The 13,557-nt window shown below is 44.9% G+C and overlaps 2 protein-coding genes across 5 annotated transcripts in view; one reads left to right on the forward strand and one right to left on the reverse strand.

Annotated features, from left to right (window-relative positions):
- Cfap97 (cilia and flagella associated protein 97) overlaps positions 1-3,228 on the forward strand; it is a 30,231-nt gene extending 27,003 nt beyond the window's left edge. For all 4 annotated transcript variants that reach the window (XM_013352043.2, XM_005362579.2, XM_013352044.2 and 1 more), the window contains one exon: positions 335-3,228. In XM_013352043.2, the coding sequence (XP_013207497.2) occupies positions 335-462 (128 nt within the window). In that variant the 3' untranslated portion in view covers positions 463-3,228. The remainder of the gene's footprint in view (positions 1-334) is intronic.
- Positions 3,229-8,291: 5,063 nt separating this feature from the next.
- Slc25a4 (solute carrier family 25 member 4) lies at positions 8,292-12,256 on the reverse strand. The gene is made up of 4 exons (XM_005362580.2): positions 12,011-12,256; positions 10,201-10,687; positions 9,579-9,719; positions 8,292-8,772 (listed from the first exon to the last, which is right to left on the reverse strand). The coding sequence occupies exons 1-4, from the start codon at positions 12,119-12,121 to the stop codon at positions 8,615-8,617; spliced, it is 897 nt and encodes a 298-aa protein (XP_005362637.1). The 5' UTR covers positions 12,122-12,256; the 3' UTR covers positions 8,292-8,614.
- Between the last annotated feature and the right edge of the window lie 1,301 nt (positions 12,257-13,557).

Genomic DNA, 13,557 nt, shown 5'->3' on the forward strand with positions numbered 1-13,557 from the left:
ATTCATTTTAAAACATGGTTTATTGTAGTTAACTTAAGATACGGCCTTATTCTAGTAACTGATAGTTAGTATTGTGCCTTGAACATAAAAACCGTCAGTAAACATATCAATGATTATGCAAAGTGTTTGCTTTCACTTGAATCACTTTAGTAGCTTTTAAGCTCCACTGAGAATTCTAGAGTACAGTTCTATTGAAAGTCATCTCCTTAGAGAATTAGACACATCTGGAGGAAGAAGGACACCAGTCTGGACCTAAAATTAGGAGGTTTATCAGCTGATGACTTGTGTACTTGGCTCAGATAACTGAGACTGTTTTATCTTTGTGTATGTTCAGGAGGAGCTTCCAGGACATCCAGTGCGACCAGTGGCTTCAGTTGTAAGACTGATCGATCAATGTTAGATGCAACCAGTGGCTTTTTGCTAAGACCGAAACCCCCGAATGTTCGTACTGCTTGGTTGTAAAACCTTTTTTTACATTGTTCATCTTATTTTAACAATGTATTTTTATGTATTACTGTAACTCTTTGTAAACATCTGTAATACTTTTTTCAACAATTTATACAATAATGAGTATAATTTATTGTTATTCAGAGCAAAATTGTTACCAAAACACACTTTGACGTAAAAATCAGTGTTTCGTATAGTGGCGTGTGTGTATAGGAACTCTGTGTGTTTTAACAGAGAGCAGTGTTGTGCATGGCTCTTTCCGTGGAAATTCACTAGTGATGCTGACAAACGCTGATGATCCCTGTGGAGCCAGGACACTCACTCTGCTTACTCTGTTGTTTTCAGTTATTGTAAGCATGACTGTATGCATCTCATGCCTCTGTGTCTTTAGAGTGCCTGCCACATGAGCCATCACTTGGTTATGTGATTGTTACACTCCTTAGGAAAAACATCTTGAAATTTGTTTTCATGGACGAGCTGATTTCTATTTGATGAGGAGGGTGAGCAGCTTGTACTGGTGCAGTTCTTGATTCACCAAAGGTTCCTCTCTGTTAAGTTTGATTGGCCACTCCACACCATTTCACACTGGATAACTTTTTATGCAGTCAGGTAAAGTACTCACGGATTCTGAGGAAAGAGGTGGCTTTAACAGCCTACTGTAATCCTGTGGCTGATTTGTAGCCAGATCATTTGCATCATAAACAAAAGCAAATATTTGTTGGGTCAGTGAGCAATATTCCAAGCTTGAAGAACCAAGAAGCAGCCCCAGGGTATGTTAGCGAGTGTCTGAAATGATACTGTTAGTGTGTGCTGTCATTGCGTACTTGCTGTATTAATAGAAGGTTAGAGCCTGGAAGAAACGCTTTAGAAAAACCAGTTATAAACAAGAAAAACTAATCACATTTCTTACAGCTACTGCCTTAAACATTTGTGAATTTTCTTGGTTTATTTTGGCTAAATCCGAGAAGCACCATTTTTACTAATCTGACATCTGAAGGCCTATTTATCCTGCTGGGCTCGTGACACATGACACATAGATGCAATAAATATAGTTGACTATGAAGACTGAAATATGTTTGTGTCAGCCTGTAGACTGTTACTTTATGAACAAAGTGATATTTCATAGTCTTAACTTTTTCATTGCTGGTCTTGTTAGTGTACCTTTAGGATGTATAAATAAATTTCATAGTCAGTGACACGTTTTTCTTGAAATAGGAATTATCTCCAGCCGCAGTGAGCTCTGTCAGGTTTCAGTGCTCCTGCAGTGTGGCATGTCTGCCACACCTGCGTCTCCCTCGTTAGCACCAAGGCCGCCTGCACTTTACCAATGCCAGGTCATACGATGTTGGTCTTGGTTTAATAGGTTGTGTTTTAGATAGAGCAGCAAAGGTTGGGAATGATGAGGCTAAAAAGGTTGCTGAGCACATACACCAGACACACATATGGTAAATGTGCATACACCACATATACACAAACACACACATATGGTAAATGTGCATACACCACACACATACACAAATACACATATGATAAATATGCATACGTCACACAATACACAAACACGCCCATACAAACGGTAGAAGTGCATACATCACGCACATACACCACGCACACAGTGGATGGAACACAGCACAACTGAAGGTTTCTCTGCTGCTTCCTGGGGACTGTAACATTATTTGAGATCTGTCTCTTTGTTCTAGTAAACAAGATTTTATAACTGCTTTATATAACCTTCAGCTATATAAACAAAGGTTTTATTTTTGTCTTAATTTTTTAACTTTTAAAGTTTGTGTGACAACAAAATGCAGCATTTCGGCATTTGCCCAATAGTGAGTCAGTCACTTTTTACAATGTAAGTTTGAGGGGAAAAGTGTGTATATATAAAACATTTTATGTTCCCAGTGGCATACCCTGTGAGTACATTTTATTTGATCTCTCCAAGTTCCATAGAAAAGCTGTACTTTGATTTTAAATGCTAATTTATGCCTTAGTTTTTACTATTTGAAAGAAGTTTGTCTAAGTATTACTGATAACAGGGATTCAAGAGAAAAGCAACCATCTTTTAAAAACAGTTCACAGTGTTGTAAATGCTACATGATGGTGGTAGGTGGATGGATAGGAGCTCCAAACAGAATTCTCTGATGTGCCTAAGGTGAGGAGGCATTTGTAGCAGAGGTGTCGTGAGTGCAAGAGTGTCTCCAACTTCCCCAGCACAATCAACACTGTGGAGGGCTGTGGGCAGGGGCCGGCTTGTCCTTACTGAAGCTCCGCACCTGCAGCTGGAAAGCATGCTGGTCCGTGGCCCGTGGCCAGAGCTCACTGAGAACTGTTCTCATCTCCGTCAGATGCTATTACCTCCTTTTCTAGTAAGATTTGGTCAAAGATTTCAAACTATTACAATTATTTCTTAAGGAGTAGCTACTACCTCTTTCTCCCCCAGTTTTTTCGGTCTCCATTAAGAACTGGTCTTGACAGTTATTCCACTAAACTTTGTGGTTTGCCTGTAAGATAAAGCCATGCAGCTGTGTCCCACCCAAGCCTCAAAACGGATTGCACAGCTTCGAAAGACGACTGTCTAGGTCTGCTTCTCACCTCCAGATGGATGCAGCAGCTCCAGAGTATTAAGGCTGATGTAGAGCTGAAGATGAAACTTTATCTTAGTTAGCAATCAAACACTGTGTCATCTTAATGTAAGTGACTGTATACCGTCATAGAATGTGCTCACTGCTAATGGCTGAATTGCTTATGTTCATGAATAAAGATTAGCAAACTTTTAAACCATCTTTCTTTAAAGTGTTCTAGTTTGTCATTTTTGGGCATGAAGAAACTAGCTTGGCCTAGTGAAGAAAGAAAGAAAAGATTAAAGAGAACCAGGTTTTGATTGTTCATATTCTTAGAATTAGAATAAAAATTTCTGTGTACCTTACAAAACTACTAGTTAGAATGAAGTTGCCAGTTGGATGGTACTTTTAGTTAGTATCTTTGAAAATGTGGTATTTTGGGGGAATATCTCTTTAAAATGATGTTCCCGGTCAACATTTTCTCAAACCACATGATTTGGTTCATTTTGTAAAATTGCTATGATGTTTCAGTATAATGGACATTCTTTTAGAGCTTGAATGCATGTTGCTATTGTTGAATTGCTTTATTTTTATTTTATTTTATATTATTTTATTTTTTTGTTTTCAAGACAAGGTTTCTCAGTGTATATAGCCTTGACTGTCCTGGAACCCGCTCTGTAGACCAAGAACTCAAGAGATCCACCTGCCTCTACCTCCCGAGTACTGGGATTAAAGGTGTGCACCACCACTGCCAGGCTTTTTTACTTTGTTTTTAAAGCAGGTTTACTGATGTCCTTGAGCTCAGGGTGGTTGAGTACCTTCCCAGCCCAGAAGCCCAGCAGGCGGGAAGCTCAGAAGTTCCAAGTCATCCTCCACTACAAGCGGGTTCCAGGCCAGCCTGTGCTGTGTGATGTGATGATGGATCATGTCTCAAACCAACCGGAGCCACAGGAAGAAATCGCTAGTGGCTCCCACAGGTGCATAAACTCTTCTCTGCACAGATGAAGGATGCAGAGCACAAATGGGCTTGTATTGTGGCAGGTAATTTTTATTTCTAAAGATAGAAATGGTTTTTACGTTGTTCCCTAGAGGCAGAAGGTAAATCCCTATTGCTGGAAACACCTGCACATCAGATCATTTGTGACCACACACTGTGCACGCCAGGCCGAGACCCCTGAGTTGGAACTGAGCTTCGAGAGCCTCCTCCCTGAGCACTAGCTTTCAGGGTACCAGAAGACACCATTCACATTTCCAAAGGAAGTAAGCAACCAAGAGTCTTACTCTGACACTGATAGACTACAACAATGACCAGGATGGCACTATAACCCTAAGGGTGCAGTCGTGTTGTGCCTGCCTTAGCAATAACCATCAGTTCTCTTAGTGGACCCACTCAGCAAGAGAGAACCTAGCTGACACTCAGTGTAGTGACATCATGTTTTCAGAGGAGAGCCAACAAGCCATCACTTTACTAAGCCAGCGTAATTTCTAAAATAAATATTACATCCTAAACATTTGCCAAAAAGAAAAAAGAAGAAATCAATGGCCATATGAAATAGAAAGTCTTTAGAAATTCTTCATTCCCACAGGTGTTTTTACTTTTGCATGGTGTTTTGCCCTCTGGCACATGTATAGCGGTCAGAGGACAACTTTCCTCTACCTGACTTGGGTTCTGGGAGCTGAACATTGTCACACATACCTGGCAAGTGACTTTATCCGTGGAGCCATTCTGCTGGCTCCCGGAGCTGTCTTTCGGAACTACTTCCAGGATACAATGTATCTCTCAGCCTCTAGCCTTTTGTCAGGCTGGGTCGGAAGCTGCCACCTCTTGCTGCTGCTACATGCTAATGAGCATGTTCATCATGAGAGCTCCAGAAACACCTCCTGGAAAGCAGTAGGACAGGCTGACTTCCTGCTTGTTTGTATTCGGGGCCGAGCACAGGGAGTATAGAAAGATGGGCAAAGGTCGGCAGCCCTCGTCTCTGCTTGTCCCCCCCCCCCTACCTTTGCCAGTCCATCTTCAGGTCTGCACTGGTTTTCCTTACCTGAGGTGGGGAAATGTTTGCTGATGCGGAGGAAGGGTGCTGCTGACTGGTTTGTTCCTCATGACTGGCTCAGTCTGGTTCCTGAAAGAACTCGGGACTATCAGCCCAGTGATGGCATCACCCACAATGGGCTGGGCCCTCCCCCATTAATCCCTAAGAACAAGAAATGCCCTACAGAAGTGGTTCTCAACCTGTGGGAACCCCAGGGGTTGCATATTTAATTACAGTTTGTAACAGTAGCAAAATTATGGTTATGAAGAAGCAAAAAATAATGTGGTTGGGGCTACCACATGAGGTCACAGCAATAAGAAGGTTGAGAACCACCTCTTACAGGATTGCCTACAGAGGGTCTTTTGGAGTCTTTTTCTCTGAAGAGCTTCTCTGAAGCTCCCTCCTCTCTGATGACTAGCTTGTGTTAAATTGACATAATGCTAGCAAGTACAGATGCCAAAGCCTTTCTCTCCTTTGCATTATTTTTGACCTGCTGTATGTGGCATCGCTTTTTATTTATCTATTTATAGCCGTGGCTGTCCTGGGAACTCACTCTTGTAGGGCGGACTGGTCTCAAAATCACAAAAATCTGCCTGTCTCTGCCTCCCGAGTGCTGGGATTAAAGGTGTGTGCCACCACCGCCCAGCATGGAACTTTACTTTGATGACACATTGATTACTTCAGTTCATTCTCTTGCTTTTGCATCCGATAACTTATGCTGGCATTTGTCTGTTGTGAAGATTGCTATTCATGTGTGTTTGCCTGGTATAGGTATGTGTACCACACGCATGCAGGGATATCTAGGGATCCCCTGCAAGCTATGTGTGCTTGAAACCGAATATGGTCCTGGAAGAGTAGCAAGTGCTCTTAGCCATTAAGTCATCTTTCCAGGGCCAGTATCTGTTTTGAATCTGTAATGGAGACTCTTGAGGCTGTGGGCCATGTCTGTGGCTTTAATTTTTTTTTTTTTTAATTTTGGGGCATGACATGTACATATAATCAAGTCCAAGGACAAAGACTAAGAGTCCCTTTTCTCTTACCATGTGAGTCCCAGGGATTACACTTAGGTCTTCAGGTTTGGCAGCAAGCACCTCCCTCTAGAATTAAGATCCCATACTTTGTCTCCCAAGAGCTATGTCTACAGTTACAGCTTTGGCAGAGATTCTCAGAGGTGGGATTTTTAAGAGTCTGGCATGGAATTCTAGCTTTTCACTTTAGTGTGATCCCCTTTTCCAGACCTTCAGACTTGGAGAGCTTTGTACAGTGACGTCACTTGCTTCCTTCTAGGAATTCTTATTGAGTGAAGTAGCTGTAGTAGGGCCAGCTCAGCAGGACTCTGGGGCAAAGAGCGCTGGATTTAACCTCAGCAGGCAGGAGAGAGCCCGAAAGCCAGCATTTGGGTCATGTGCATACTGCAGATGATGTGGCTAATGTGCAGTTTAACAGGCAGCCAGTTTCTCCACTCTGCTCCTTGCATGCAAGTGGGGGAGGGGGATGGAAACAATTCTGCTCTTGGTTGGGCTGTAATGACCTCCCTCTTTGTTCACCCGCAGCCAGTTCCCAATTACGTTCCTGGCCTGTCAGTCTAAACCCTTAGGTTTAGGAAAGCCCTAGTTTTAGATATGCAATAAAGGTAGTTTTTCCTACTAGCTTGTGCTGCTTTTATCTGCCAGAAACATCATTGCGTCATTAATATTCTAGAATGCAAAGTAATGTACCTGGAAGGCCCCTAGCAGCACTGTTTGCTCCTTGTCCTTGGGAGACAGGATTGAGATCTTTTTAGACTTTTCCATCTATCTAGACTGAAATTAGAAGTAACTCTGGATATGGAACACACACACACACACACACCTTGGTTGCTCTGGCAAAAGCAAGGCAGCCAGTGTTGCACCCAGAGGCCTGGGTAGCACAAGCCCAAGCTCTTTATCAGGAAACACAAAGCAGACATTTGCCTTCTTTCCAAACTTTGCGCCCAATCTGGACATTTCCTGCAGACAGGACACAAACTGGAAACTGATTAACTGCTCTTTTGCTGGTCCAGATGCACTCATTTCCCCACTTGAAATTTCAAACAATTTTATGTATGTGTGTTTAGCCAGCACTCCTGCTTGTGCAACACTTGTATATGCCTAGGACTTGGGGAAACCAGAGAGCATGCGTGATCCCTTGGAACTGGGGATTCGGACAGTTATCTCCATATGGGTGCTGGGAACCAAACCCAGACTTTTAACCTTTTAACCTTGAGCCATATCTCTACTGTTGTCCCCCACCCTTAAAATGCTTGTCTCTTGCTCACAAATCCCTGAGAGTCAAGCCCTTCAAATAGGCCTTTCTCCTCATTCTTAAACTGTACAGAAAGGAAGTACAAGCAGATACTTTGTATACAAAACCTAGTTACTTTCTTTCAAGGTCCGTGCCTAGATAATCACCCTCTCCTGCTCACTCCCAGCCAAGATTTACAGCGTCAACTTACATAACAAGACTATTTCATCTTCTCCCCCACTTAGGCTTCAGGGCAGGTTCACTTTCAGAGCCTCCCAGGCATTAAATACGAGCTTGAAAACTGATACCAAAATCTGAATGGTGGATGTGACCTACTCCCTGGACTTCAACCCCTCACCCTCAAGATGACAGTATTAGGAGACAGGTCCTTTAGGAAGAAATCAGATCACAGTATGGTGCCTTTGTCACTGTGATCAATAACTTTCAAAGGGGGCTCCAGAGAGCTCTCTCACCCTCTTCCCACCAAGAAGATTCTTGAAGTCAGGTGGCTCTCACCAGAGTTGATCCTCGTGGACTCTGACGTTTCAGACCCAAGGTGAGAAGTATATTTGTTGTTTTATGAAGCAGACAGTGTGTGGCACTTTGCCATTCCAGCCCAAACTAAGACAACTGTTTTCTTCAGTGAAGACTGCCCACTTGTAAATTTCTAGGTAAAAGGATTCTGTACAGGAACTAAAAACAGAGCACTTCCTCAGCATGCAAAATTCTTACCTCTCTGTAAAACTTAGCAGAGGCTCACCGTTCCTAAGATAGTGCAAGTACACAGTGGGCCATGGAAGCTGTTCATGTTGCCACTTTCGAGCCTTCAGCAACAGTGTAGCAAGATAGTACATGGCCTGCTTATGTTTGAAGAACAGCTATTTGAATAGGGCATGCATATAGGAGAGTCACTGCCAAATGCATCTTGCTAGAAAACATGCGTTAATGTTTTAATGTTAGCAGTTAATGAGTTCGGGGAGATAAAATGTATTGAGTAGTCTTTATTAATGATTCACATTTGGTTACTTTTGTTGTCATTATTAGTTCTTCAGTTAATTAATTGAACAAGTATGATAAGCTATCTTCTGTTTGCTGTGGGAATCTAAATGTAAATAAAATAAATACAAAATACATTTGTGGTTTAATGAATACTCAATGAAGCATTTTTCCGAGGTATTCCTGATGGTCTGGTTTTATCCAAGATCTGTCTTTTTATTTCCTTAAGAATAATAGTCTGTTAAACCACACAATGGATCTGTGAACTTGTGAACCAAGTCCACTGGGAGCCAGTGAACTTGAGTTTTAATTACCTTAGACATATTTTTTGATTTCATCATACAATACCAATACAAAAGCACCACCCATGCCTCTCAGTACATTGGACCAGGCACCTTTGAAGAAAGCATTGGCTCCTTCATCTTTTGCAATCTTCCTCCAGCAGTCAAGTGTCCCCGTGTACATAATGTCAGCTGTGGAGACAAATGCGAATAAGGGTTCCTTTCTCCTCAAAGACATCATGCCCTTTAGGGTGTGGTCCCCAGCCTATGCAATAATCAACGAGACCTCTTCCTTGCAGAACTGTTGGGCTACCTTCTAATATCCCTATTCCTCAAACTCAAGATTAGCCAAGTAAAAACTGGAGCAATCAAACAACCAAGTTACACACTGTCAGACTAAAATTGGAAGGGCAACGTGGGGAAGGAATATTACTGCTACACTCTGTGGATAACTTTTGATAGATGAACAAATTAGCCCTGGTCTCGGATTACACTGCCCAAGGTTATGCAAGAAAAATGAAAAGGTGTGACTGTTGGGTTATACAAAATCCCCTCACATTTGGTGGTTTTGTTCTCTTTCCATGCTTTTACCTATGGAAGCTAAAACTAACAAAGCAGACTACTTCTCATCCAGCTAAAACATCCTCTTTCTCATTCATACTTCCAATAACTACAAGGGAAGCACTAATTTTAAGTGAATCCTATGCCCTTGCTTATGCACCCAGGCTGTAGGAAAAAAGGACCTGAGGTCTATGTAATGCTAGATGCCTAAGACCAACTCTAAATACCTTTTCTATATTCTTACAATATCATTAACAAAAAGGAAAAAAAAAATCCTTGCAGGGAAAGCTAAAGGGGAAATTACAGTCTCGGCTTCCTAAATTCTTATTGAGTAATTTTGCCATTCAATTGAGAAATATGAGGCTTGCTGGCACTTAAGAGTGGTCCCCAGGGGCAAAGCCTAAGATTCACATCAGGAGAGTTCATGGCACGCTTACCCCCTTTCCGGCCAGACTGCATCATCATTCTACGACGGACAGTGTCAAACGGATAGGACACCAGCCCTGCAACCGCCGTCACACTCTGGGCAATCATCCAGCTCACGATAATGTGCACATTCTTGGGGTCCGGCAGCATCCCTGTGAGCAGAGCCAAGAAGCACATGGCTTAATCAGGTGTTTTTCTCATCAGCTTGGTAAAAAAGCAGGTGGAGGGGTTAGACAAGGCTCCTGACTTAACTCCACGTGCCACCCTTCCACAAGAACCAGCTCCTCTCCTCCCAAGGAACCCTTACATGCAACCGGGTAGCCAACCAAAGTTGGCTGCTGCCTTCCCTTAATCAGGGAAGCTACAGCTCTGTTGACACGGAGTTCCCTTCTAGTTCCAACTAGACAGCTGTGCTGGGACAGCTCTGCATCTTCTGAATAGCTCAAAGCCACAGGAAACATCAGTAGAGGACGCAGAGGTTCCTTTGGTTATTGATTTACCCAAACTACATCACATCAACTCCACAGAACTCAGAGATGGGAAAAGACTAACCAAACAAAGGTCTTGGGGTCCTACAGAATCCTCTCTCCACACCCCCTCCCAACACCTTCCACTTCAAAGCCAGTCTCTCACCCTTGGCAGTGTCATAGACTCCGAAGTAGGCAGCTCTGTAAATGATGATGCCTTGGACAGAGACACTGAAACCCTGGTAGAGACCCTTCACGCCATCAGACTTGAAGATCTTGCTGAGACAGTCGAATAGCCCACTGAACTCACGCTGGGCAGATCCCTTGCCCACGTCGGCAGCCAGCCTGGTCCTAGCAAAGTCCAGCGGGTAGACAAAGCAGAGGGAGGTGGCACCAGCTGCCCCGCCGGAAGCCAGGTTACCAGCGAAGTAGCGCCAGAACTGCTTATGCCGATCCACGCCCCCCAGGAAGATCTGCTTGTACTTGTCCTTGAAGGCGAAGTTGAGAGCTTGGGTGGGGAAGTACCGGATCACGTTGGCCAGGTTACCCCTCCAGAAGGAGAGAAAGCCCTGCTCCTTTGGGATTCTCACGACACAATCAATGATACCCTTGTACTGCTTCTCTGCACTGATCTGTTTGCTGGCATGCTGGACCTAATTAGGGGTAGGGAAGGGTGGGTGACAGAGGACAGACAGGGTGAAGACAGGAGAAAAAAAAGATTTGTACTCCTTCAATTTTCTGGGTTTTTTGTTTGTTTTTGTTTTTTTCTAAAAAGATAGGATGTAGTCAGTACTAGCCTGGAACTCAAGTCTTGTGTTAGCCTACCAACTGCTCGGATTGCAGATGTATAGATGAGCATTACCATCCCAGGATCCTCCTCAAGAGATAAAACAGAACTTTAATTTTTGTAATGTATCAGGAAATCAAACAGTATCAAGGAAATATCAATAACTGTTAGTTATTTGGCTAAGCTAAAAAACAATCCAAATTCTATTCATTATCAAGGCATCTGAGGGAAAAACTAAAAAAATTTCCCCGCAGGCTTATGGGAAATATAAATGGATAAAGATCCCTCCCTCAGCTCTGCAGTTCTCTCTAATGTCCTTTGAGGAGAGCAGGCCGAGCAGTAGGCGCTCTGATGATGTGAGCATGCTCGCCAGGCTCTAGAGCCTGAAAATTTTTCAAGCAGATTATCCAGGTAATCGATTACAGCTGTGCCAATCTGTCGCCGCATTTTTTTTTTTTTTTTTTTTTTTTTTGTTGCTGATCGTTCAGACTCCCAAATGGCTATTCCCCGGTGAACAGCATTTGCTTTTGGGATGGACCAGATGATGACGCCCTTTGATGTCCAGATAGGGAGAAAATGATTTGGGGACAGGATGGCTAAGGAGATCTGAATTTATCCTGAAAATTACTTCAGAATCTCTGCCTCAGAGTCTCCATCCGTGAAATAAGAGCAAAGAATTCGTCTCTTGTAGAGGTAATAAATGATGAATGAAATCAAGGTCGGGCTATAGCGCAGTGCACGCGACGCGGTGTGCTCTCCAGTCAATGATTAATCTGATGCTTCTATTGTAACGGGTGGGTGCAGATAAGAAGGTGTAAAGGCTGCGGCCGAAGGGTGAGGCCGGCCTAAGAGGCCTTGGGTGGAATGCCACTGTAGGACTAGGCTCAGGATCTGGCTCGAGGTAGACCAGCTTCGGGTGGGTTTCCATATATAGACACCCCAACGCGGGTGCTACCCGACACCAGGAATCTGCCACTGACGCCGGACCTGTATCTGCGTAGAGGGCACCTTCCCCTTCGTGTAGGCCCCGAGCTTGGGGCCTAGCACAGATTTGCCGCAGCATCGCGCGCGCGCGCGCCCACGCCGCCGCCGCCTCAGCAGCAGCAGCATCCCCGCGCCCCGCCCGCATCCCTGCGCCCCGCCGCGCCCGCCCGCATCCTCGCCGCCCGCGCCACCAGCCGTCCCTTACCTGCAGCAGCAGTTTGACCCTCTCGATCGGGGCGACCGCGGTCTTGGAGACGGCGGCGGCGATGCCACCTGCCAGGAAGTCCTTAAGGAAGCTCAAAGCCTGATCCCCCATGCTGACAGCGGGGCGCACACAGCCTACAAGGAGCCGCTCTCTTGCTCTTGCCTATGCCCAGCCAGGTACCGCCACCTCGTCTCCGTCCCTGCGCGACGCTAAGGGGCCGCCCGCCTGACCGCAGCTCTCCTTATATCCCCGGCTCGGCGTCTCGCGAGAGGAGGAGGGACCCCGGCAAGTGCGCAGCGCGCATTGGCTGGGCAGGTGTCTGGACAGCCCCTCTCCATCCCCCTCCTTTGCAGAGGGCATTGGGGGCGAAGACACTTCCGGGAGCTAGGGCTGGGTTGGGGGGCTGTGCTTGCAGCTTGGGACATTTAAAGGGCAAATTCAGGTTATCTATCCCAGCTAGCTGAGGGAACACTGTGTCTCTGCTGCACGCGGGCCGTTGTATTTATAGCTCAAGAGGGTTTAGCCTGGGGCAGAGCCGGGGACAGAGAGGGGGCCCGGTGCCTCAAGCGAAGCTCTCTTTGACCTCGATCTTGCACGGTTGTGTTCCTGGCCAAGAGATTTCAGACTGCCACCCCTTCCTCCTTGTCAGGGCGTTCCCTACTAGAGCTCGCTGCGTGGATTTGGTCCTCTGCAGAGCTCTGCGTTCTTACAAATAAATTATGCTCCTCCCAAATGCATGCTAACATCTTTTTATGCGGCGATTGCCTCATAATGTCGGGCCAGTTCCCGTCTCCGACTTCCCTCCATTCAATCTTTGAACCATTCAATCTGCTAGGAAATATGTATGCAGCCGGCACTGGGCGCCATCAGAAAAAGCGGAAAGCAGGGCCGCTAGGTGGATACTGTTTTGGCAATGAGTGTGGATGTGTAGTTTTCTGTTAACTCAGCCTGTCACACCGACACCCGAGCCAGAGGACTCCGAAGAACAAGACTCCCCCTTTATCCTCTCTTATTCATCTCTCAGCTCCCGGGATTCTCCTATAGACCGACCTCAAAAGGGCTTTGAAGGAGCGCTTTGCTCTTAATGGAATCTCAACCATATTCTGGGCAGAATGGTTCCAGTTGACTGGCTGCTGCTTCTTGAGGATCGGAGCCCTCAGCCTGGGAAGGTCGAATCCTTGGCTGTGTTTGACTTTGTAATAGGTAGCTTGAGGTTGGGGAGCCCAGGCTCTATCTAATTCCGGGAAAGAGATTGCAGTTAATTTTTTTAAATATATGGATGTGAAATTTAGTCTCCTTTACCTCTTTTTAAAGGCCGTTCAAATATAACCTTGCAGATTTCCCCATACTGCTGGCCCTTCCTCTAGAATAAGTACAATTTGTTTTTTGAACCCCCAGCCCCTTACTCTGTCTTTTCCCACATTTGCTAATCTTCCTTTGGACGTTTGACAAAGCTTACTCATCTTTTTAAATATTTGCTGATCCATGCGACTTCGGGGTAGGTGTTGATTGAGCTGCAGCTGTGTGTCACTCAGAGTCTAGAGACT

The sequence above is a fragment of the Microtus ochrogaster genome, linkage group LG7_11 (assembly GCF_000317375.1).
Source record: "Microtus ochrogaster isolate Prairie Vole_2 linkage group LG7_11, MicOch1.0, whole genome shotgun sequence".
In the NCBI taxonomy this organism is placed as follows: Eukaryota; Metazoa; Chordata; class Mammalia; order Rodentia; family Cricetidae; genus Microtus; species Microtus ochrogaster.

Coding starts and splice junctions, on each gene's coding strand:
- Slc25a4 (XM_005362580.2), bottom strand. CDS start 12,121: ATGGGGGATCAGGCTTTGAGCTTCCTTAAGGACTTCCTGGCAGGTGGC. Junction 10,688..12,010: donor GGGTCAAACTGCTGCTGCAG/GTAAGGGACGGC, acceptor ACCCCTAATTAG/GTCCAGCATGCCAGCAAACA. Junction 8,773..9,578: donor GCAGTCTGGCCGGAAAGGGG/GTAAGCGTGCCA, acceptor TTGTCTCCACAG/CTGACATTATGTACACGGGG.